At 45.2% G+C, this 26,717-nt stretch overlaps 1 protein-coding gene across 2 annotated transcripts in view; it reads right to left on the bottom strand.

Moving 5' to 3' along the window:
- Positions 1-1,172: 1,172 nt before the first annotated feature.
- The window catches only part of MYOCD (myocardin), an 89,591-nt gene continuing 64,046 nt past the window's right edge, over positions 1,173-26,717 (bottom strand). For both annotated transcript variants that reach the window (XM_055576481.1, XM_055576482.1), the window contains exons 9-15: positions 24,011-24,255; positions 22,904-23,057; positions 18,203-19,144; positions 15,274-15,417; positions 13,707-13,835; positions 10,364-10,421; positions 1,173-7,321 (exon numbers count right to left, since the gene is read on the bottom strand). In XM_055576481.1, the coding sequence (XP_055432456.1) occupies positions 6,750-7,321; positions 10,364-10,421; positions 13,707-13,835; positions 15,274-15,417; positions 18,203-19,144; positions 22,904-23,057; positions 24,011-24,255 (2,244 nt within the window). In that variant the 3' untranslated portion in view covers positions 1,173-6,749. The remainder of the gene's footprint in view (positions 7,322-10,363; positions 10,422-13,706; positions 13,836-15,273; positions 15,418-18,202; positions 19,145-22,903; positions 23,058-24,010; positions 24,256-26,717) is intronic.

A 26,717-nucleotide genomic window follows, 5' to 3' on the forward strand; every position in this document is an offset into this window, starting at 1 on the left:
TCGGACACGACTGAAGTGACTTAGCAGACGGGATTGAAGATTCCCTCTTTCTCATACCCTGGAGCCTGGGATACTTCCTTCTTCCAGTCTTCTTTCTGGTTTCCTAGTCCCGCCCCTTTCTCCCCTCTGCCAATAGTGAACCGTGTTGGTGGTCCTCAGCATCCCCTTTTCTTATCACTCCACAGGTTGTGTAGGTCACGGCCATCCTCATGATTTCCGTGATCTTCTGAATGCTGGTATCTGCCACCTCTAAATCTATGTGCAAAGGACTCTGAGTTCCAGACCTCTCTAGTGAATGCTTTTGACTTGAGTGTCCTACAGGCAACAGGCACTCAGATTTCCAATTTTTCATATTAAGGTTACTCACTCTGGCCTTTTGCCTCTGTTAATGGAATTAACATACACTGGACATTCACCTGGGCTTCCCAGGTGGTGCTAGTGATAAATAACCCACCTGCCAATGCAGGAGACATAAGAGATAAAGATTCCATCCTGGGTGGGGAAGATCCCCTGGAAGAGGGCTTGGCAATCCACACCAGTATTCTTGCCTGGAGAACTCCAGAACAGAGGAGCCTAGTGGGTTACAGTCCATGGAGCCACAAAGAGTCAGACATTACTGAAGCAATTTAGCATGCCCGCACGTACATCCACCTCTCGTTCCTTTGCCATTCCCATCCCATGGTCAAGTCCCATACTTTCCATTCTATTAACGTGTTTCAAAACCACCTTAGTCTCTATTCCTACAGCTGTTTTTCTTAGTCAAGTCACCATCTACTTGGCTGGTTTATTAAAGAATCTTAAGTTACTACTTTCACTCCAACCCTTACCGTTACCTCATCGTTTCTTCTGTACTGAATACAGTATGTTGAATTCCCCTTGAAGTTCTTACATCTGTAGACTAAGGAGGGCACCAGTGATTTATCAAACTAATTCACAATTTACTGCGTGTATTTTAATAGCATATATGTAACTGTAGGCTCACTAATGTCCTCATTTGATTAGTGTGGGTGAGATGTACAGTGTGTGAGATCAGAAGCACTGCAGATAAGTGTGATCGCTGGTTCTGCCAGGTTGCAGATGTGTAACTTTAAGTGATTAACTCAGCCTTTGCAGACTCAGTTTCTTCATCTGTAAACTGGGGGTGATCGTAATACTACTGTTTCATGGTACCATTGCGGGGATTTGACAAAATAACAGCACAATGCCTGGTACATTGCACAGTCAAGAAAAAAGCTTTCATCTCTCTCTAAAATAAACATTTTATTTAAAAATATACATATATTTTTTTAAAAAGAACACATGCCAACTTTGGTATTTAGCCATTGCTTCTTTTCTCTTCCTGGTCACCCACATTTCTTCCTAGTTATGTATAGTTGAGTGAAGGAGCCAACGTGAAAGCTCCACCACACGGGGTCCCTGCAGAGAACATATGCTGGCTCTTTGGATTTCTTTGCAAAGTGCCTCTTTGTGTTTCCAGGAGGCAGGATTTCAAGCACCCAGCTGTGCACTGCCCTCTTTTCTCACTGCAGGCACGTTGGAGAGAACTCTGGGGAGCAGCGTGGGTTCCCTTCCTTTGGAAAACGTTACAGCAGCCTCCAGGATCGCCATCATTCTATGACCTTCTCCCAAAACCCCTCTGGAGCTGTTAAAGCACACACAAGGAGCTCACAAGGCTGAAGGTGATTAAAGTAAGCGCAAGAGACCACCATGAGTTTGTCTTAACCCATAGAATTCTAGAAACTTAGATTCCACCAACTCCTACCATCAAAAGAGAACGTCTTCATGTTACCAAACCCAATGAGTCTACAGCAATTTCCCTGGGAGGTAATAGAGAAATTTTTCTTGGATCTCTTGCGGTCTTAAAGTCATTTCCTAATGCATAGTCTCACCCTGGCCAGGGCTCCCCTGAAAATGTGGATTCCAGATTCAAACCCAGCTCCTCACCACGCTGAGCAGCTCTCTAGCTTATAGGACTGTCTTGTTGTATGTCTAGTAATATCACCTAATGCTAGTTGAGTTTCCACATCTCAATTGCCCTGCTGGTTTCTACTGGATTTGTAAGAAAACTTAAGACTCCAGACTCTTTCACTCTGAGTTCGCTTACAGCTGACAGCAAACTTGGTGCATCTGTGGACCACAGCCAAGCCCTGAAGGGGGGACAAGCTGCCCTCACAATCCTGCAGCTTTTTTTCCTAAAAGATAGAGGCTCTCCATGGACACCCTAGCCTGTAAGTGTCCCTTTTGTCCAGAGAGCTTGTTCTGAAGATCAAGATGAAGGCATGGGACAAAATAATAATGTTTCCTTTGTCCTCTGATTTTCCAAATGTTTCTGTATCTGGCAATGAAGATAAACCCTAAAAGCTCAAACAGATGTTTTAAGTGGTAGAAAGACATCTATGTCCTATGTTGCTGCTGTTTGATCACAGAAGAAAAAAATGTCAGCATGAGTGTCGGTTTTAGCTAAAAATCCCCTCTCCTTTGGGAAAACGAAGACACCGCCCCCTCCTTGTCATCATAGGTAAAGGGATTCTGGTTAGAAGACTTGGAAATTACCAGGCTTCTTGCAACCTCCCAGTCCCTCAAGATCGGAACCATCTGTGCAGAGTCTACGTGGTACTGGACATCTGGGACAGGGGATGTGCTCTGCACAGGTGAGACATCAAGTTATTATCTCCCGGATGAGTAAATCTGATGCAGGAGTTTTCAGCCAAACCAGCATTGGTTTCTAGAAAAGGTGATAGAAACCTCTTCAACAGGTCTTTAGAAAAGACTGTCTTAAACGCTTGGGGTAGGTTTTTGATCCGCCCCACCTCCTTTTTTTCAGATGGGAAATAAATGTTTCTGGATGGCAAAGGCCACCTGTTCACAGAACTGAAGACCCTCCTGCTTTCCTTATCTGTCGGGGCGATCACTTCATGGAGAGAATGGTTTCTCATCCCAAGCTTTTCGATTTCCTTTTCGTAATGTAATGTCTCAGCTGAACCAAGGGGCTGTGACCTGACCTTCCTGCCTTTCCTCCCTCTTTCCTTCCTTCCTTCTTTCCTTTCCCCCTTCCTCTCCCTTTCCTTATGGTAGAATGTGTGCCTTCTCAGTAACAGTGTTAGAAGCAGGGCTTCTACTGAGCACAGGCTTAATGAAGTATTTGCGCAAAGGAACTTCCTGAATCCATTGGATAAGGGTGAACCCACAGGACTGCACCAGAGTTGGGAGCACCTGCAAATGTCTGCAGGTCAGCTTAACCACAGGGTGCTCCTGGGGGTCTTGAGAGGACCACATGTGGTTAGTTTCAGGCTCTAAAAGCCTGAAGAAACTTGACCGTAGCCATCTTCTTAAGTCTCTGTACATCTTTTAGTCATGCCCAATTTGTCACCAGAGTAGAAGACACAATTAAGAATTTAAAAGAACTTAAAAAAAATCTCCCTTATAGGAAACATAAATTAACACAGATGATCAGGGAGCAACCAGCTTCATCAACCTTTTCCCAATTATCCTCAGTTTCATCTTTCAAATCTCACTTCGGATCTACAGGAAGAGAGCGTGAATATGGTGGGTGGGGGTTGTGGGTGGAGGTTGAAAGCAATGATCCAGGAGTCTGCTCTGGGTTGTGTGCTGGTTTGTAGCAGCAAATATCTTTCGTTAACTGTGAGGCGTATATGTCAGTGCCAGATAATAGCCTAAAAATATCCCAATGAAAATGCATAGCCTTACAAAGACAGAGGCCTCCTAGCCAAGTCTAGCCCTTCAGACAGAAATACCCAAAGGAAAAAAAAATAATTGACACTCAGACCAGAGTCTCAGAGATTGCTGTGAGGTTGTTTTCCAAAGGAAGGGGGATAAAAATAACATTAAAAAATTCACACAACTTGGCACATGAGAAATGGACTGACCAGCGAGCTTTGTCAAGATCCCCCCAAAATGTCAACGTCTGAGGAACACACAAAGGTGAGGAATGTGTCAGGAAAGTTTTCTTCCCCATAGCTTCATCATCAAAGAAGAGATGGCAATTTTCCCCTCAGAATCTTTGGTTTTGATGACAGACATCAAAGCAAAGTGGAAAATGTACCGTGTGGCTCTTTTAAAGCACAAGGCAGATGAAGGAATGTAAAACGACTGTCGTCTTCCACCGCTGCTCTCTGTGAGAGGAGGCAGTACCTTTCCAGTGACCACAGGTGAACGCTCCCTGTCTCTTCACATCACAGTCACTGTCGAGACGGGCTTGTTCATCCTGAGCAGGTGGCTGTGCGTCACTGGGTTGGAGCCATGAGTCATACATAGAAGCAACTTGTAGTCTGGGTGATGAATCGGGAACTCGCAGTGAGAAAGGCCAAGATCATTTCACAGCAGATGGAGGCTTAAAGGCTTTTGGTATAGAACTCTGTTGCACTGCCTTGAAGATACACACACATACACACATGTGTATGTATATGTACATATGGATGTGTATATATGGATACACATATCCACACATACCTATAGACACACATACATATACATATGTATATATCTATACACACATGCATATGTGTGTGTGTGTATATATATATATACACATATATAATATATATATATTCTCCTCCTGCTCTCCCCACCCCCTCAGTAAGATGCGGCAGCTTTCAGAGTAGTAATCACCAAAAACACTCTGTGTTCACACATGTTAACAGGTTAACAATGGAATGACTTCTAAATCTTTTTTTTTTTTTTCAAAAAGAGAACTTCTAAAATCACAACATGTTTGGTTATTTTCTCCATAAGTGCACAGTGAACATTTTTTTTTTTTTACAAAAGAAGAAAACAGTGCCTTAGTGATTTAAATAAAAAATAAAAACAGCGAGAGCTACCTTCTACAGCATGCAACACTATGAATCCGTGTGTTAGAACCACAGTGAGCCTTAGAGACTATCCTGCAATTTAAGTTTTCAACTCCCAGCAAAAGCAGGGGAAGTGGTGAGGAATGCACAGGAGACCATCGTCTTTTTTCCCTTCCGTCCTTTTCGACGTGCAATTGTGTTTTCTTTCAGAAACCCAGACCTAAAATACTCTTTCCTTGGAACTATACTATATATAGTATAGTTACTATATATACAACGTAACGATTTCCGGTTTTCCCCAGAGCAACCCAAATCAGTGATTGCCAACCAAATGAGGATAGGGAGAGCTTCACGAATGATGGACGGAATCATTGGTTTCTTTCCTTTGATTTCTTTCTTTTGACTTCCTTTTACAGCAAGTTACTATGCAGATGGAGAATCGGTTACCCGGGAGAACCTTGACTTTCAGCTTTTTAACATATGGTTTTATTAGCAGTAGGACAGCTGATAAATGGATGAAATCCTCTTCTCCAAACGTTGGGGCAGAGAAAGGGAGATCTTCAAAAGAAGGGAGAAAATGGATGGAGAATTTGAAAGAAAAGTAGAGTGGGAGAAAGATAATGGAGGTGAACCCCTCCTTCCAATAAGAAAATAAAAAGAGAAGCCGAACATCCATAAATAATCACCCTGTTATATGAATAGTAACCCACTGTGTTTATTCCCGTCATACGTGAAATGATGTTCTTTAGTGCTGTCTGCATTATTCCTGATAACAGTTTCTTGAGACCAGAGAGATACTCTGATTTGCTTACATGGTCATCTCTAGTCTTTGACACTAAAGGAGGTTGTGCTGGAGAATGGCAGGAGGTTTTGTCTCTCTTCTTGCTTTAGGGTTCTCTCCTGTTTCACAATGCTTAACACCATGGCGGGGATTCCCAGGTGGCTCAGTGGTAAAGAATCCACCTGCCAATGCAGGAGACCGGAATTTGATCCCTGGGTTGGGAAGATCCCCCGGAGGAGGACATGGCAACCCACTCCAGTATTCTTGCCTGGGAAACCACGGACAGAGGAGCCTGGCAGGCTACAGCCCAGGGGGTAGCAAAGAGTCGGACTCAACTGAGCAACTGAGCATACACATCACCATGGAGACAGTGACAGTGATCCGGCCACTGGTTAAGAAAGGGAAATTTCAGGTGTGCTTCTTTGGGCCAAAGGTAGGTCGGTTGTTATCAGTGACCACATGGAGTCCTGGGTACAGGGTTGGGGGTCACTGTAGCGGGGGTGGCTTTGTGGCCAAGGGATACTGAGTTCACTTCACTTCCCTGGGAATGGATTGGTCCTGTCCCTCTGTTCTGCCTTAAGAACCTGACACTGGGCCTGACCTCTGTTTTGAAAGGCGAGTGATGGAGACATGAGAAGCAGCCTTCAGGGGTACGACTTCCATCTACTTTGAAGGACTGGCTTCTGTGTGTTCCCCAGAGAGCTTACAACTTCTTTCCATGGTAAGAGTAACAAATTCATGAGAAAATCTTACGAAGTGAGATTATACCCCAACAGTGCCTGAAAAAAATACAAGCTAGAAAAAAAGATTAGTGTTTGAAAGGCATTGGAAGAAAAAAAATTTTTTTTTTGCATTCTTGATCTGAAAAAACATAATTTTGAAACCATTGCTGAAATCATTAATAGTCACTGAACGTTGGCAAATATTACACTATCCATCTATTAAAAAAAAGACTCCTGTTTGTTCTTGCTGGTTGTCACAGAAGTCTCCATGCTTGTTTTTCATTCTCTCCAGCTCCTCCTCCCCTTCTTCCTCCTCCTTCTTCTTCCTCTCCTCCTCCTCTTCCAGCTCCTTCTTCTTTGGGAGAATGTAAATATTTGTGGTCATGTGCTTTCCCCGATGGGATTCCTCTTGGCCTTCCTTAGCACTTCATCAGGTGTTTACCACTGCTGTAAGTGGAGGTCCATGGGGGAATTCAGATTGAGATCCGTGACATCCAGGAAATCAATGTTGAAGATGCTGGGGCCCCCGGTAGACAGGGAGCTGAAGCTTGGGGTGGAGCTGGGCGGCGTGAGGTCCAGCCATTCCATGCTTTCCCAAGGAGATTCTGTGAAGCTTAAGGGCAGCCCACTGCTGTCCACAGAGGAGGGTGAAAACTGGGTTTGCATAGGGGACAGGGGGCCCGGCAGGATCTCGTGTGCGTTGAAGAGGTCTTCTGCAGCCTTCCCTGAGAATCCATCCATCATCCCATCGAAAGGAGGCTCCTCACTCCCGATTTTCAGAAGGGTGGTGTCATTCACCTTCCCCAAGGGGCTCTGAGAATTTAATAAGACTTCCAGGTGCTCGTCGCTCTCAGCACCGAAGTGATCAAAGGAGAGCTGGCCTCCTGCGGACGCTGGTTCAAAGGCTGCTGAGGACTTGGGGAGGGCACCAGTGGGGCTTCGAGAAGACCTGGGTATCTTTGGGACTCTGTGAAGACATGAATGATCCTCTCTGGCGTCAGCGGGCATTTCTGTTGGTAAAACACAACGGGAATTGTTCAATCACTTCCGATCGATTGTGATCATTCAAAGACTGATCACTCAAAGATTGATTCATTCACTTGAATGAATCTTTGGAATGAATGAATGACTTCCAAGAAGGAGATGGCCATGCTTCTTGGGTCATGGCTCTTCACCCGGTCTCACCCCTAAACCACTCTGTATATTGCAAGTTCTTCCCTTGGGTCTCTTCCCAAACCCTCTCTTGCTGGAAATTCCACTCTGCGATTATCAGACGCTCAAAGCAGGTGCTTTTACCTGCTCCTTCACTGACACCTGGCTGCCCCTGAAGACACTGCATCCTCACCATCCCCTCACTGGGGGCTCTTTGCTACCCAACCAGAAGATAAGTCATCAGGTCCTTTCCTGCCACCACTGTCTGATCGTTACTCCTCCTCCTTATTATAACTCCTCAGTGGTTTTGAAGGTCATCCTGCTCTCAAAGTCCACCCCCTGCCCTCCGTCTCCTGGTCCTTCTTCCTCATCCACAAAAAACTACTCCCTGTTCACTGCCTTTCTTCCACTTCAACTCTCGTCATTCTCCGTGACTTCAGCATCCCGGAAGTGACTTGTTGTCCAGGGGGCCTCTCCGTTCCCTGACACCCCATCCCCCTCAGTGCAAGTGATGCTGCCATTGCCACTCTGCTGGACACACCCCGGACCTTGTGGCCCCAAACACTGCACCCTCTCAAAGTTCCGTTTCAATCACCATTTCCAACTCCCTGTCCATTGCCTCCCATTCCTCAAGTTCACTTCATAAGGACCCTCTGATGACAAATTCTCAGTCATTTTGAGTCACCCCAGTCTACTGACTCCACGATTTTCTCATCATCCATCAGCTTCTTCTGGTTTTTATTTATTTTGGCCATTACATGCGGCATGCAGCATCTTAGTTCCCTGAACCAGAGATCAAACCTGCCTTCCCTGTAGTGGAAGCATGGCATCACAAGCACTGGACCACCAGGCAATTTCCTGGCTTTTACTCCTTTCCTTGTGCAGTCTGTACTCTTGATCCACCACTCTAATTACTCTCACATATATCCTCAATGCCCCTGCCCTTTCCTTCCATCACCGTACTCCCTTGGCAAAACCTCACACCTGGATGAATCTAACCGTCTGCTTTCTCCGAATCCTTCCAGGATTGGTTGGACTTTTAAGGAAAAAATTGCACAATGAAGTTGCCCAGTTCATTTTTAAATTCATGATGTTAAGTCGGCACTTAATACTGCCTAGTAGGGGGCTTCCCAGGTGGCGCTAATGGTAAAGAACCTGCTAGTGGTGAAGAACCGGCCATCTCCATTGTAAGATGTGAAAGACGCAGGAGACGTAACAGACGCAGGTTGAATCCCTAGGTTGGGAAGGTCCACTGGAGGAGCCTGGCGGGCTACAGTCCATAGGGTTGCAGAGTCAGACACGACTGAAGTGACTTAGCATGCATGCACTCAGGCACGGAGAGAGGGTGATCCTGCTGTTGTTTCTTGTGATCGATTCATCACTGTTCTTCTTTCCTGGAATTTCCCAGGCTCCACTCCCACACCCTGTTTGCAGACCTTGCCACATACTTCATTAAAAACATAAGGGTATCTTCACCGCTATATTTAAACTGGATAATCAACAAGGACCTACTGAATAGCACAGGGAACTCTGATCAGTGTTATCATGTGGCAGCCAGGATGGGAGGGGAGTTTGGGGGAGAATGGATACGTGTCTATCCATGGCTGAGTCCCTTTGCTGTTCACCTGAAACTTTCACAATGTTGTTAATTGGCTATACCCCAATACAAAATAAAAAGTTTAAATACAAAATATAATGGTGTCTGATAGGAACCTGCTCATCTTTCCATCATGAAACTTAACAACGATACAGACATCTGTGCCCATGTTTTTCTTCTTCCCTCTTGTTACAAGGGAGGAACTGCCTGTTTCCTTGCATGATGCCCATCTCTCTTGCCAGACAGCAAACCCCCTAAAGGTGGAGGCTTTGCCTGGTTCAGCGATGGACCTAGTCTGATGCCTGGCCACTTTCTCTCTGAAACTTTCAATGCTGTCACTTAAGTGCTCAGCACTGAAGAATTGATGCTTTCAAACTATGGTGTTGGAGAAAACTCTTGAGAGTCCCCTGAACAGCAAGGAGAGCAAACCAATCCTAAAGGAAATCAACCCTGAATCCTCATTGGAAGGACTGATGCCGAAGCTCTAGTACTTCAGTCACCTGATGCAAAGAGCTGACTCATTGGAAAAGACCTTGATGCTGTGAAAGACTGAAGGTAGGAAGAGAAGGGAATGATAGAGGATGAGATGATTGGATGGCATCACTGACTCTATGGTCATGAGTTTGAGCAAACTCAGGGAGATTGTGAAGGACAAGGAAGCCTGGCATGCAGTAGTCCATGGGGTGGCAAAGAGTTGGACTTAGGGACTGAAAAACAGCAACAACTTGAGGGCTCCAATATGGGGTCTTTTCTTTTTATCCACACATTCTCCTTACATGGTCATAGTCACTTGTGTGCTTTCAAATTTTAGGCACAACTATGCAACTGTTTAAAAAGAAATAAACGGATGACTTACAAGGAGGCAAAAAAGAACACAGTGATCACTGTCACTGCTTGAATGACGTGTGAACATGAAGGGCCCATCGGTGGGAGATTCATTTTGAGCAGACTTGCTTTACCTGCTTCCTTCTTCTCATAATAAGAAGAGAGGGACGTTGGGATTAGAACAGTAGGGGAAAATGGTTTAGCAGGAAAAACATTTAGGAAAACAAGGACCAAGCTGAAAGACGAAAACTGTTAAAACGATTGCTGAAAAGTTTTCTGAGGAAAATGGGACAAAGGTGATGAGGGGTCACACTCTAGGACTTCTTTTATCTGCTGCAAACATGGACAGGAGGCTCAGAGGCAGGCACGCTCCACCCCGACATGGCTCTTTAGTCCAACTCACAGTGAGCATCTGACCTTGGCCCTAAGAGTCCACACCCTAGAGTGCACACAGGGGCAGAGCATCCTGATATCTTACCTCCACTTTCAATGAGGACATCCAGGAGTTCGTCCATCTGCTGGCTCCGGGTCATTTGCTGTTGCCAATTAACCAAAGGAGAACAGAGAAATTAAAACGTAGCGACTGCTTCTGTAGGAAATCATCGGAAGCAGTATGACAGGTTCTTGAATTAGGTTTGCTTAGTAGTGTTGTTTTTTTTTTTAAATTGTGGTAAACTATAAACAACATTAAAAATTTACCATCTTAACCATTTCAGAGTACAGTGTGCATATCCACTAGGGTCATTCACGTGGTTGTCCAACTGGCACCACCGTTCAGCTCTGGAGCTTTTTCATCTTGCAAAACTGCAACTCTGACCCCACTGAACACTAACTCCCCACCCCCTCCTCCCTACAGCTCCTGGACACCACTGTTCTGTTCTCTGCTGCTGTGGATTTGATGACTCTAGGTATCGCATATAAGTGGACTGATACAGTATCTTTGGGGCTTTCCTAATAGCTCAGTTGGTAAAGAATCTGCCTGCAATGCAGGACAGCCCGGTTTGATTCCTGGGTAGGGAAGATCCGCTGGAGAAGGGATAGGCTACCCACTCTAGTATTCTGATCTGGAAAATTCCATGGACTGTATAGACCATGATGGGCTCACAAAGCAGACACAACTGAGCCACTTTCCACAGTGTCTTTCCCTTTGTGGCTGGCTTATTTAGCTTAGTATAACTCCAGTACTTTGGCCACCTCATGCGAAGAGTTGACTCATTGGAAAAGACTCTGATGCTGGGAGGGATTGGGGGCAGTAGGAGTAGGGGACGACAGAGGATGAGATGGCTGGATGGCATCACCGACTAGATGGACGTGAGTTTGAGTGAACTCCGGGAGTTGGGATGGACAGGGAGGCCTGACGTGCTGCCATTCATGGGGTCACAAAGAGTCGGACATGACTGAGCAACTGAACTGAACTGAACTGAATGTCTTCAAGGTTTTGCAGCAGGGGTCAGAATCTCCTTCCTTATTAACTCTGAGTAATATTCATTGTGGGGCTTCCCAGGTGGCCCTAGTGATAAAGAACACCTGGCAATGCAGAAGACTATAAGAGACTTGGGTTCAGTCCCTGGATGGGGAAGATCCCCTGGAGGAGGGCATGGCAACCCACTCTAGTGTTCTTGCCTGGAGAATCCCATGGACAGAGGAGGCTGGCGGGGTATAGTCTATGAGGTTGCACAGAGTCAGATGTGACTGAAGCAACTTAGCATGCAGGCATAATATTCATTGTATAAAATATGTATTTCATTTATCCATTCATCCTTCAATGAACACTTGGGTTGGTTCCACCTTTGGCCTTCATGAATACGGACATTAACTGGCTAAAGGTTTGGGTAGCATGCGGTTTTGGACAGGAAAACTACTAAATAAAACAATCTGACACAACAAGAGAAGAGGGGAAAGGAGGCAGAATGATCTCTAGCCCAGAGTCGTTCAGAGTAAATTCAGTTGTTTGAGAAGTTTCCATTCTAGGAGATGGGCACCTTAATATATAAATAGTACGGCCATTTTTATCACTTTGAAGTGACTTGGCTAGGACACAAAATATGCCTCAACAATCAAGCATCTTTTCTGATCACAATGTCATGAAACTAGAAATTAATCAGAGAAAAAGCAATGGAAAAAAATGCTTATTTGGAGGCTAAACAACATGCTACTAAAACATGAATTGGTCAGTGATGAAATCAAAGAGGAAATTAAAAGATACCTAGAGACAAAGAAAAGTTGGACTTAGTCTAAAAGTTGGATTATAAAGAAAGCTGAGCACTGAAGAATTGATGCTTTTGAACTGTGGTGCTGGAGAAGACTCTTGAGAGTCCCTTGGACAGCAAGGAGATCCAACCAGTCCATCCTAAAGGAAATCAGTCCTGAATATTCATTGGAAGGACTGATGCTGAAGATTAAACTCTAATACTTTGGCCACCTGATGAAAAGACCTAACTCATTGGAAAAGACCCTGATGCTGGGAAAGATTGAAGGCAGAAGGAAAAGAGGGCAACACAGGGTGACATGGTTGGATGGCATCACCGACTTGATGACATGAGTTTGAGCAAGCTCTGAGAGTTGATGATGGACAGGGAAGCCTGGCGTGTTGCAGTCTGTGGGGTCGAAAAGAGTCAGATGCGACTGAGAGACTGAACTGAACTGAGAGACAAATGTCAATAAAAACACAAGCATGCAAAATCTATGGGATGCAGCGAAAACAGTTCTTAAGAGGTAGTTCATAGGGATACCGAAATTCCTTAATAAAATAAGAAGAATCTCAAATGAACAACCTAACCTACCATCTAAAACAGTTAGAGGGACTTCCCTGGTGGTCCAATGGTTAAGACTCTGCACTCCCAATACAGAGGGTGTGGGTCCTATCTCTGGTTGGGGAATCAGATCTCTCATGCCGTGCAGCGTGGCCAATACAAAAAAAAAAGCAACTAAGGAAGGGGGCTGGGAAAAAAAAATTAGAAAACGAGCAAACAAAACCTACAGCAGAAGGAAGGACATTAAAGATCAGAGAGGAATTACATAAGATAGAGATGAAATAAGAATAGAAAAAAAAAATCAATAAATCCAAGACCTGGTTCTTTCAAACAGCAAACAAAATAGACAAACCTTAGGCTCACCAAGAAGGATGGACCCAAATAAAAAAACTAAGAAGTGAAGTGACTTGGATCTGCCTCCCGTCTGGGTGCTGGGGATGTGGCTCCCGTTTCTCTGGCTCCCCACTGCACTTAGAGTGAACACACCTTCCCCTCTGGCTCATCTGAGTTAAGTAAGCTCTGTCTGTGGAAGTCCACTTTGTCTGGCCCTCTTTTCTTTTGAAACCACAAAGGATCCATTTGATGTTTACAGATACCAGGGGATGGGAATGAGGAGGACAAAGGCATACATGGATCTCAGTCCCTGGGATCACTGAGTTTGGAAGCTAGGAAGAACCTTAGAAACAGTTGCCCCAGCAATTACTCTCATGTGTTAATATTTGAGTACGTATCTTGTGTCAGGACAATGCAATCAATGCTATGTCATCTAGCACCCTTATCCAGTAGATATCGTCTTCATTTCACAGAAGAGAAGTTGAATTCTTGACCAGTGTTTGTGGCAGTGGCAGCTGGCACCAAGTCTGGACATTTGGGTGCTAAGTCAGCCTCTTCTCTCTCTGCCTCACACAGCATGTCTACACACACCACGCTTCTTCACAGTGAGCATCTGGACAGTCTGCTTGTTCCGGCGGGGGAGGCCACAGAATCTACATGCATGAAGCCACATCATATAAAACAACATGCACTGAGTCAGCCTGTTCTTCCATGAAGATCAAATCGTGCGCTTACCTGCTTCACTGCATCTTCGTAGGATGGCGGCTGGGTTATTTCTGAAACTGCGGAAGTGGACTTGGAAAAAGTTGGGGATGGAATTGGAAACTTTGGCCCTGCCTTATCAGAAGAGTGCAGACCCGCCATCTGCGTGAGTAAAATTCAAAGAAAGACGATCAATCCATGCATCGACATTGTATATAGCTCCTGTTTTAGAAACTATAGACTGAACTGTAGAAAAAATTGATTAAAGGGGAAAAAGATCTGGGGCTTAAATATATATCACAGATATGTTACAGATGTATATGAACAACAGGACACATCACTGTGGATGCAATGCTGGAGGCATCTCAGGATGGGAACCTCAGAAATTCATTCCCCTCCTCTAAGGGGCACCCTGTCTGTTGGGAGAAAGCGAGATGAGAAAGAAGCAAAGTGTCTGTCCAGTCCAACACAAAGAGCTCCATCAACCCAGGCATTTCCAGAGTAATTTATCTCTCAGCCTGTGTTGTTCCTAAGTGAAAGTATTAGTTGTGCAATCATATCCAACTCTTTGCACCCCATGGATGGTTGCCCTCCAGGCTCTTCCGTCCATGAGATTTCCCAGGCAAGAATACTGGAGTGGGTAGCCATTCCCTTCTCCAGGGGATCTTGCTAAACTAGGGATTGAACCCAGGTCTCTCGGATTGACAGCAGATTCTTTACCATCTGAGCCACCAGGGAAGCCCGTTTCATTCCTAAGTGAGTGTATATGCAGGTATTGCTGGAGTGTCTCTTCATAAGCCAGCCCCGTGTGCTATAAGTGTGTTCTGTGGGGGTACCCAGGACATTACAGAGTCTCCATCCCCAAATGATGCCCTGCCCTGTGGCATGCAGCGCTTTTGTGTCATGGTCAACTCATGTCTGCCACCTTTTTTTTTTTTTTTTAAGACTAATTTTATATATTTTTTTGAACTTTTAATTTTGTATTGGGGTATTATAGCTCATTAACGGACAATGCTGTGATAGTTTCAGGTGAAGAGTGAAGGAACTCAGCCATACATATACACGCATCCATTCTCTCCCAAGCCCCCTTCCCATCCAGGCTGCTACATAAAAGTCTGCCTCCTTTTTGACTACCTTCCCACTGCTCCTTGCATTCCCCATATCCTGCATCTTTTACCTCTCTGATTCTCCTGCCTGCTGACATGTGTCATCTCCTCCCTTTTACATGGCGACTCCAACTTCTGGCACCTCTCCATTCATTTCCGAGGATCCACTATTTCTCTCATTCTCCACATTTTCTTCCCCCATGCTCCCTGACTCCTATCTTCAACTTCACTGAACTTGGTCTGTTCGCCACACTCTTTTGCAAACCTGCCAAGGCCATTTTACTTGTCATATTTTCTGGGATGAACCCAGGAAATGATGCCTTGGAATACTCTGACCTATATCCATATATCCATTTCTGTCCTTTTCAAGTAAACTTGTTTCTATCCAAAATGTCATTTCTTTCTGTTTGAACCTCAACACGGGGAGGAGAGGGGCCACAGAGAGAGATGAGGCCAAGTTGGCTCCCAGCTTAAACCTTTCTCCAGGTGCCTACCTTTTGCTGCACACCTGGGCTTTTGGGAGAAGGTCTGCCCCCGGCAGCATGACTGCTGTCTGCTGCAGCTCCAGAGAAAGGGGGGTGAAGGCTGGGAGGCTGGGAAGAGAAGCTTGGAGGGTGGCCCTCGTGTGCCCCTGAGTTCTGTGGAGAGGAAGAAGGACAAATGAAATGGCTGATCCCTGCCCTGGTGTCTTATCTTTCCAAACCTCCCTAAATTCCATCACCAAGGCCTCAAATCCAGCTTTGGACATTTCACCTTCTGCTCACAAACTCTCCATGGTTTCCACACATCTACAATGGAGGGTCTCCACATCTAACCAGGGTGAGTCTTCAAAATGCTCCATGGTCAAGCATTATTCATTTCCCTCTGTGAGATTGCGTGTGGGTATGTTCAGTTGCTTTGCCACGTCTCATTCTTTATGACCCCATGGACTGTGGCCCACCAGACTCCTCTGTGCGTGGGATTCTCCAGGCAAGAATACTAGAGTGGGTTGCCATGGCCTTCTCCAGGGGATCTTTCCAACCCAAGGATCAAACCCATGTCTCCTGTATAATAGGTGGATTCTCTACCACTGGGCCACCAGGGAAGCCCTCTGAGAGCTTAAATTCTGCTAATCCAGCCACAACTTGTACATTTTGCTTATGCTTTTTTCACATGGAATGACCTTTTCCCGATTCTCCTCTTCCAACTCCTCAAGTCCAATCCCTTTGCAAGTCCTCCCACTCTGCTAGCCCTTCATGGTTGACACCCACTCCCCTAAGGCTCTGTGTAGCATTTAACATCATGCTGCTCAGTGATGTTATCCTATATTGCTCTTTGTCTTTTTATTTATTCATTTTTTATCATGGAATCATTCATGTCTTCAAAGAGTGCTTTGTAAGCCATCAATTACTGTGCAAGTGGTGGTTCTTCTTGATAGCATCCATATCATTCACTTCAGCATCTTCTGGTCCAGAGGTATTTCAAGAGCTACTTGTACTTTTGATTCCGAGAACACCACATTGACATCTGTTGTCAACGAGGATGAGAATCCATGTTAAATTTCAGCTCCTCCCAGAGTGCTGACTCAGGAGTGAGCATCCTTCATGTGAATGTGTTGCTCTAGTGGGTTCATAAAAATGTATCTGCATTACCCCACCTCATACTCCCAGGGTAGAGAATATTCAACGTGAAAGAGGCATACATTTTATTAATAGTATCAGATAATCCTTGGTTCCATGACCCTGGGCAACTGGCTTCACCTCCCTGGGCCTTATTTTCCTCAATAGTGAAGAATAACAAATTGTAATTCGTAAGGCTGTTTTGGAATCCGTAAGGACTTCCCTGGTGGTAAGCCTCGGTAAAGCGTCTGCCAACAATGTGGGAGACCCGGGTTTGATCCCTGGGTCAGGAAGATCCTCTGGAGAAGGAAATGGCAACCCACTCCAGTACTCTTGCCTGGAGAATCCCATGGATGGAAGAACGTGATAGGCTACAGTCCATGGGGTTGCAAGGAGTCAAGACACGACTGAGCGACTTCATTCACTCACTCACTCAAGGCTGTTTTGACAATTAATGAGTTGCTCACATACATATCTCTTTTGAAAAAAAAAACAATGTGATTTTTTTTTAAAGATCATCTTATTGTTATTTTTTGACTTATTGATAGACTGATTTTGTTGCTCTGGGTCTTAGTTTCAGCACATGAGATCTTCAACGTTCGTTGTGGCATAGGGGATTTGTAGCTGCCACTCGTGGGATCTAGTTCGCTGACCAGGGATCAAACCCAGGCCCCCTGCATCGGCAGCATGGAGTCTTAGCCCCTGGACCACAAGGGAAGTCCTGTACATTGCCCCTTAATACCTGGCACATGGCAGGGATCCAATTAACTTTTTTTCCTATTCCCTTCCTAATAACATAGATCTCAGAACCTTTGTAATTTTCTTTCTCAAAGAGACTTAGACTTTTCTAATAATTCTTCGGTTTCATGGACAGAGGAAGTCTTGGATGCTCCCCTTGGTCTAGTCTTTGAACCGGATGTTCTTCTGAGCCATCCCTATGACACCCTTCATTCTGCTCCCGTCCACACTTCTTTCTGGTCCTGGACTATCCCACCCAGGCTCCTGGAACAAGGCCCTTGCACTTGCTGTTCCTCCTTTGCTTATAATGCCTTCACCCTAAACACTTACAAGGTTTTCTCTTTTATCCCCTTCAGATGTTCCTGGCCCTTCCATTTATTTATTTATTTATTTTTTGGCCCTTCCATTTAAACTTTCAAACTTCTCATCTCCCTTGTCTGCTTTTTCTCTGTAAGATGTTTCATCTTCTAATATATTAAATACTTTACTTAGACCTTTTGCTCACTGTCTGTCTCTCCATGAGAATAGGAATTTTGGTCTGGCTAGCTCAACACTAATCCCCAGATACTAGAACAGAGCCTGGCACACAGTAGGTAAATATTTGCACTTTACAGACCATTACTCAGAGAGAACAGTAAGGTCTGATAACTTTCCCTTTGGCCCTCTTGATGGGTTAGTTTGGCCTACAATGAAGTTTGACACCAAGGGGTCCTGGGAACAGCCCCATGAGCCAAATCCAGACCCCAGCTTGTTTTGTAAATAAAGTTTTATTGGAATGGCCATGTGCATTCATTTACCATGTTGTCTATGGCTGCTTTGGGGTTCCAGAGGTAGAGCTGAGTGGCTGTGACAAAGACTGTACATTCCACAAAGAAAAAACATTTATCATCTAGCTCTTTACAGAATAAGTTTGCCATCCTTGTCTCGTAAGTGAGTTTGTCTGACTGTAAAGGTTTGTGGATCGTGGTGCCCGGGAGTTACTATCAGACTTTTAGCAAACCCTCCCCATGCAAAGTTCCAAGGTCAGCTCCTTAGCAGTTGTAAATTCACATCACACTTTCAGGAAGAGCACGGGGCCAGTTCTTACCTGTGCAGTGCACACCTGGCTGCTGACAGGTGAGGAGACCCTGTGTTCTTCTCCTTGGGCGCCTGATGATGGGGGAAGGAAGTAATGATTGTTTGGCGATGGGGGCAAACTGATGTGCTGTGGGCTTTTCACAGCCCCGAGGGGCGAATGCTGCGGTGAGCACTGCGGGCTGAGGAATGTGGAAGACAGTATGTTGGTCTGACCCGAGGGCTCTGCACAGTGAGTGCTCCCCAGGGGCAGGAGCTGAGCGTCTTCGCGAGGCGGTGGCGGCTGGCCCTCCGAGCCGGTGCTCTGTCTTTTCACGGCTGTTTGCCGGGATGAGAAAGGACAGCTGGACACGGCATCTTCCTGCTTGATGGGGGCGGCTGGGAAGAGGGGCGGCTTCTTGTCGGGACAGCCGCTCCTCTTGTGCTTCTGCAGCTGCAGCCTCAGCTCCTCCACCTGCCTCTGTTCTTGCTGCAGCTTCCAGGTGAGCTCGTTGATCACCTTCTGCTTCTCCACCAGCATCTTGTCCTTCTCCGAGTCCAGCCCGTCCAGCTCCGGAAGCATGGAGCCGCCATTCAGACTGCCCATGAGGGTTTCCTCGGCGCACGTGGGGACCGGGGAGGGATGCAGGCCAAAGGATGGGGAGGCGTCGTTGAAGGTGTCCGGCAGGGACCCCGCCACAGACAGGTCAGACGAGGCGGGTGAGATTGGGGGGCTGGAGCTAGTGCTGCCGAAGTGGTAGAAGCCATTGGACAGGGCGCCGGTGGAGGGGGAGGACTGGTAACTGGGCAGCGCATTGCTGGGTGTCACCGGAAAGGTGACAGTCGTGATGTCACCGAAGTTGGGCACAGGGTTCCCAGAGCAGTCCTGGAAGGGCCGGAGTCGGTCCATGAGGGCCGTCTTGGTACCGGACACAGGCAAACCTCGTATTCGAAGCTGTTGTCTTAACTCAGAGACCTGAAGGAACCAGGCTGGTGTTAATGCTGCTTAGTGACAAACTTTTTTTTTTTAAGTATTGTTACGGCAGCTTTAAGATGTCACAAATGGAATCTAACATGTCCTCTTATTTGTTAACGATTTTGATATCATCTTGCATATTTTTAATGATTTGTAAAAAAAAAAATCATACACCATGTTTTCATGGTCTCACATTATAGAAATGTCCAGCTTAGATGAACCACGGGGGTTATCTGGTCTATTGCCTTGCAATCCCCATCCTGGTCCTTGCCCCCACTTAACAGGTGAGAAAGCTGGTACCTGCCTGGGTTTAGACATCAACCCTTAATCAGCAACACAGGGCAGCCTGACATGCTAAGACCTCTGTGCCCTTGGTGAACATCCTGCTCACCCCATTTTCCCCACACCTGGCAAGAGCATTAGAGCAGAGCCATGCCCGACATGGGGTTCCTGATTCAGCAGGTCTGGGTTGGGCACTGAGAAGCCGGGTCTCAAACAAGTTCCTGGAGGATGCTGTTGGTGCCAGGACCAAGTTTTGAGCATCACGGTTCTGCATTGCCATGAATGTCCTAATTTTAGTGACTGGCTAGATAACAGTCATATACTGAGAGAAGTGTGTGCAGAGATGAGACCATCAGTTCAAATCCTGGCCCTGCCTCCTCCCAACTCAGTGATCGCTCTGTGAAATTGGGTGACAGTACCTCTCTTACACAGTTTTGTGGGAATGAAAATGGCTTAGGATTTGCAAAGGGCTTGGAGTAGTGCCTCACAATTGTTGGTGCAAGGTTCTTGCTTTATTGTTATGTGGACTCACAAGGAATTATTTTAACCCCACATTTATATCCATAAATGTCTGTTGCTGTTGTGTTAGCCACCTCAGTCGTGTCCGATTCTTTTCGACCCCATGGACTGTAGCCCACCAGGCTCCTCTGTCCATGGGATTTCCCAGGCAAGAATACTGGAGTGGGTTGCCATTTCCTTCTCCAGGGGATCCTCGTATCCCAGGGATCAAACCCATGTTTCATGCATTGGCAGGTGGATTCTTTACCACGGGAAGCCTATAAATACATGTACGTGTATATATATCTAAACCTCTGCTTGCAGATGAAAATGTCTGGATAAAAACAGGCTAAAATTCTAACAACAGTTCTCTTTGTCTGCATTTCTAAAATAGCCCTCATCAGCATATTACTTTTGTAATCAAAATGGAAAACGTATCAAATACCTAAGTGTCAATAATTCAATATAAAAGCCAGAAATCAATAGGGAGATATTCTTGTGATGTTTTGTACAAAAAGGTCTTTTTGAACCTCAAAGCTAAGAGACTAATAATAAAAATACTGGCCACAAAACTGAAAACTATAGGTCAAAAATACTGGGAGAAAATACAAATAGCCATCTTATTAAAAAAAAAAAAAAGAAAAAAAGCAGGGAAAATAATAGTAAGCTCAGCATATCCACAGGAAAATATTGACACCCAAACTAAAACTGGGTAATGGACATGATCCAACCCTTCACAAACAAAAGATAAAATTAAAAGAAAAATGGGGACTTCCCTAGCAATACATTGGTTAAAACTTCGCCTTCCAATGCAAGTTTGATCCCTGGTTGGGGAGCTAAGATTCCACATGCCTCGTGGCCAAAACACCAAAAGATAAAACAGAAGCAATATTGTAACAAATCCAATAAAGACCTGAAAAATGGTCTACATCAAAAAAAAATTATTTTTTAAGAAAATTAAAAGAAAAATGACCTATAACATCTGAGTACCAGCTAATATTCCAAGAAATAAATATGTACATAGCTTTGCGTTTACCAGATGGACAAAGAAATAAATAATAACACTTTGTGTCAGTGAAGTAGCAGCAAAAATAATTGTATAAAAATGTTGCTGCTGCTGCTGCTAAGTCGCTTCAGTCGTGTCCAACTCTGTGTGACCCCATAGACAGCAGCCCACCAGGCTACCCTGTCCCTGGGATTCTCCAGGCAAGAACACAGGAGTGGGTTGCCATTTCCTTCTCCAATACATGAAAGTGAAAAGTGAAAGTGAAGTCGCTCAGTCATGTCCGACTCTTAGCGACCCCATGGACTGCAGCCTACCAGGCCCCTCCGTCCATGGGATTTTCCAGGCAAGAGTACTGGAGTGGGGTGCCATTGCCTTCTCCGATAAAAATGTTAAGGAAAAAAAAAAGCTTTTTAAACCTTGCTATTCTGAGTGTGACCATGGGCCCAGCAGCATCAGACAGCATGTGGGAGCTTATGATAGAAATGCAGACTCTCAGGGCCCTCGCCACACCTATCGAATCAGAATCTGCATTTGACCGCGAGCCCCAGGTGGACCACTGGGCACGTGCCGGCTTGAGGGGTGTTGCCCTAACACACTCCTTCTGGGAACAGATTGGCACAGACATTCAGGACAGGAATGTGACAACACGGACAAAGAGCTTTCAAAAACAGTCATGCGTTTAGGTTCAGGAGTTCCACTCCTGTGTATTCAGCCTGGGGAGATAACTAGAGAAATTAAATGTGTATGTGAATTATACATTTCATAGCAAAAATCTGGAAGCAAAAGTCCAATAGATGGAGGTCAATGAGGTGGAGAAATGATATGCCAGTACTAAAAAGAAAAACCTTACTGAAATATTAAAAGTTATGAAAAAGTCCATGATAAATAAAATAGAAAAGCATGCCAGAAGTATATACTCAGTAATTATTTTAAAACCAAACATATTCACAAATATTTTAAGTCTAAAAGGAAATACTATAGAATCTGTGAGTCAATTGTCTTTTAAAATACTTTTTTTATACACTATCATATTTCAGTAGTGAATATGTATTACCTTAAGAGTTACTTAAAAAATTATCTTCAAAAGGATTGCAATTACTGACTATATCACAAGCAATAAGATATGCTCTCAGCCCCCTAGCCTGGCTAGCCTTGTCTTGCCATTTTCTTCTATATTCACTGGTTTGAAAAAGTGAAAAATGGCAACTCGTTATTGTTTTAATTTAGAATTACTTAAAATTAATGAGTTCTACATTCATTTTTAGAATCTGCTCTGGCACTGAATAATTTAAACTACATTATTAAATAATGCAGCTCATATTCTAAAATAAAATGAATACTTGTTCAGTCCAGTTTACTTTAAATTTCAGACTGTTATGCTGTGTAGGCTTGCTTGGCACAAAGATTTGTATTCACCTCTTTTATACATTCACTGGTGTTTTAATTGTTGATGAATTTTTAAGTCAAATCAGCCAATCCTAAAGGAAATCAACTCTGAATATTCACTGGAAGGACTGACGCTGAAGATGAAACTCTAACCCTTTTGGCCACCTGATGTGAAGAGCCAACTTATTGGAAAAGACCCTGATGCTGGGAAAGGTTGAGGGCAGGAGAAGGGGGCAGCAGAGGATGAGATGGTTGGATGGCATCACTGACTGGATAGGCATGAGTTTGGGCAAACTCTGGGAGCTGGTGAAGGACAGGGAACCCTGGAGTGCTACAGTTCATGGGGTCACAAAGGGTCACACACAACTGAGCGACTGAACACCAGGGCCTTCTCTGGTGGCCCAGTGGCTAAGACTGTACTCCCAATGCAGGGGACCTGGGCTCCATCCCTGGTCAGGGAACTAGATCCCACACTCTGCAACTGAAGATTCTGCATGCCGCAACCAAGACCCAGCACCGCCAAATGAATACATAAATAATTTAAAAATATTTGTTTTAAAAAAACAAAATAATGCCAAACCCTATACCTTCAGATCATCTAGGTTGGATGGGAGTGGGCCTGGCTTGAGAGAGGAGACACCAGTTTGTCCAGAAAAGCTGTTTTTGGCAGGAGACAAAGGGGTATTGCTCAATGGTGCTGAAGACGCATTTGGATTTCTGGCCATCTGCTCATTTGGTTCCCTGTAAAACAAACACAGAAGAGGTACTGAAAATACAGTCAGATTTATGTATGGGGATATGACATTGTGATTTATAATAGGAAATGTATATATTTGGTCTTCATCCTGGTTTCTGGCACAGCTCCTAAAACCCTGGGGGTTTCCTAAGTCTTGAAAACAAAAGCTGTCTTTTGTTATCCTAATGAGGTGACTGTTGGAAGCCACTTAAGCTTGGAGGCTGGTGGCCTGGAGACTGAATCATGTGATTAGAGAGTTGGAGTTTTCAGTCCCACCCCTGACCTCTAGGGGAGAGAAATAGCTGGAGGTTGAATTGATTCACAAAGGCCAATGATCTACTCAATAACATAATGAAGCCTCTATAAAAACCCAAAAGAATGGGATTTGGAGAGCTTCCGGGTTGTGTAGCAGGTGGAGATTTGGGGAGAGTGCTGTATCTGGAGGGACATGGATGCTCTGCCTGACTCCCATGTACCCTGCCCCAGGCCTCTCTTCCATCTGGCTGCTCCCATGAGGACCTACATGCTTTTACAACAGACTGGTAGTCTAATAAGTAAAATGTTTCTCTGAGTTCTGTGAGCAACTCTAGGAAATTAATTGGAACCCAAGGAAGAGGTTATTGGAAAGTCCAGTCAATAGCTGGTCTGTCAGAAGGACAGGTGACAACTTGGACTTGTGACTGGTGTCTGGAGGGCGAGGGGCCAGTCCTGGGGGACTAAGCCCTCAAGCTGTGAGACTGAGATCCAACACCATCTCTGGGTAGAGGGCATCAGAACTGAGTTGAACTGCGGGACCCACCCCCCGACCCAGCTGGTGTCTGGTGGTGCGGGGAAGACTGGGCGACCCTACCACAGGACGTGGTGCGGTGTGGGACTCGCTGGGTCCTCTGATGGAGAAGCCACAGTCAGCCTCCATCCCCAGGTGCCCCCACCCCCGCCCCGGGCTTGGCTGACTTACTTGGGTGGAGCTGCGTGCAGCCCGGGGTAGCTGAAGCGGTGCTGCTGCTGCTGGCTGAGGATCTGCAGCTGCAGGAAGAGCTGCTGCTGCTGGAGCAGCCGGGCGTAGGCAGAGTCCATGGGCGGAGGGGACTTCTCCGCCTTCTGGTCCGGGGGGATGTACTGGTGGTACTTGAGCTTCTTCACCTTTGGCTTGGGGTCCTTGGGCTTTTTGTGGCGGTTCTTGCTGTCACTCAAGGACTTGGACTGCAAAGCGGATGGAGAGACGGCATGTGCTTTTAGATGGTGGATGGGAACGGCTTGGCATGAGGAATATTACCTCTAGATTTTATCTGATGGGTGTCCTTGAACCCCGACACACAATATAGCAAAGACAGGAGGCACAATGAGATCCTGGAAGTTAAGGTACCTAACAAACAAATCCATGCAAATACATCGCAAAGGATGGACACTCCTTAGGCAGGAAGTCTTGAGTCTTAGAAGTGGCTTCAGGGAACTTCCTTCCCAGAACAGAGGTAAGTCTATGTTTCACTGAGGCCAGCTTCCTAACCTAAAACCTAAACCTGATGACTAATGAAGACGACATTCTGTTCTTGGGTTAGGTTCATAAGAAGGTTCTTTTTTTTGGGGGAAAAAAAAAAGTTCACTGTGGACCATTTTTAAAGCCTTTATTGAATCTGTTGCACTGCTGTTTCTGTTTTGGTTTTTTGGTCGTGAGACATGTGGGATCTTTGCTGCCTGACCAGGGATTGAACCCACACTCCCCGCATTGAAAGGGCAAGTCCTAACCGTTGCACCGCCAGGGCGGTCCCAAGAAGGTTCTTTCGTCTGTATACGTGACATCATCTTTAGTGAAGCTCCTCGTGAGCTGACTTATTAACAACATAAAAGGAGATAAAATTAAGGCTGTCTCTAAAAACCCAAAAGGTAGATTCTTATTGCTTCTAAATCAATTCCCCTTCCCACCAAATACTGATATAAGATCAGGAAGTGACACCCTCTGAACTAAAGATTCTTCGCTGACTACAGGAAGGACAAGTCACCCACTGAGACCTTTCCAGAAGTTACCAATCATGGTGTACGGTTTGGATCCTTGAAAAAAGTTAAGGACAGAGGCCTGGAAGTGAAGACACATTTTTGAACGTGGTATAGTTATCCAACTTTACCATATCTCAATGACCCCGACCTGCAAGTTGGGTAAAATATTCTCTACTTTTGATTTCAGTAACCAATGGGAGGATGGTAAAATATATTGTTGAAACAATAAGATTTCAAAGGACAGTGTGATTATATTTATAACCTGTCCCTGAAATCCAAAGACCTCCAGAGACTGAGAAACAATAGGTCTGTACTTCATTCAGTTAAAAAAAAAATACATTTCCAATCCCTGACTGTATTACAGAAGATTGAAATGAACAGGGATGTGATGATGGAAGGGTCTTAATCTGAGAACAAGCTGGCAGGGGAAGGTGTGGTACCAGCAGTGTCCAGAAGAGGGAGCTCCTGAATAGCCAGCAGGCAGGTTGTCACAGGGAAGCTTTCCCATTTTAACCACGAAACACACATCTGAAGGTGACCTATTGGATTTGCTTTTCTCTGATTCAGCGTGCCCGTCCACCAAAGCCTTTTTTTGTGTGTGTGTTCTCAGGAAGGCTTCTTGTACACTTAGCTCAAGGATTCCTATGGGCCAGGGGCCCTCCTCCCTGCTCAGTCATCGATGGGTTAGTGCTCCAGGTAATGAGTCAGCCTTCTGTTCTTGGGAGAGTTTCCCCCAGCTCCTGCAGTCAGCTCTGCCCTGCTCCCACTCCTCCTAGGACCTGCTTGTCTGGGGAAGCTGCAGCCTTGCATCTAAAGCAACTAAATCAGGGGCTCAGCCATCTTCTCTATTTGTTGCCTTATTATCACAGAGACTCGGAGCATTCCGAATGTATTGTAAATCAAACCGTTTCCTCCAGATAGTGAGCACAGACCACGGAACCCATGGAACTCTGAATCACTGGAACTTTATGTGTGCTGCTCTCATTTGCTCAGTCATGTCTGACTCCATACAACCCCGTGGGCTGGAGCCTGCCAGGCTTTCTGTCCATGGGATTCTCCAGGCAAGAATACTGGAGTGGCTTGCCATGCCCTCTTCCAGGGGATCTTCCCAACCCAGGAATCAAATCCGCATCCCTTATGTCTCCTTCATTGGCAGGTGGTTTTTTTTGTTTTTTGTTTTTTTTTTTACCACTAGCGTCACATGGGAAGCACACCTGGAACTGTATAGCTGCATATTTTTGACATGACTCTTCATTGAAATTGATTGTCCTTTCTCAGGACAATTACTACACTTTCTTAGTACGAAGAGGCTGAAGGCTCTGCTCATTTGCATTCAGTTCAGTTCAGTTGCTCAGTTGACTCTTTGCAACCCCATGGACTACAGCACGCCAGGCTTCCCTGTCCGTCACCAACTCCCGGAGCTTGCTCAAACTCATGTCTATGGAGTCGGTGATGCCATCCAACTATCTCATCCTCTTTGTCCGCTTCTCCTCCTGCCTTCAATCTTTCCCAGCTTCAGGGTCTTTTCCAACTCTTTTGCATTAGGCAAAATTTAAACACTTCAGTAGAAATATTAATACAATTTCTCTTTGCTCCCAATGGTGGAAATCACTGAATCATATTAATATTAAAATATAAATATTCTCCCAAGTCAATATGTCTCTTCCCTC

The sequence above is a fragment of the Bubalus kerabau genome, chromosome 4 (genome assembly GCF_029407905.1).
Source record: "Bubalus kerabau isolate K-KA32 ecotype Philippines breed swamp buffalo chromosome 4, PCC_UOA_SB_1v2, whole genome shotgun sequence".
NCBI lineage: Eukaryota > Metazoa > Chordata > Mammalia > Artiodactyla > Bovidae > Bubalus > Bubalus kerabau.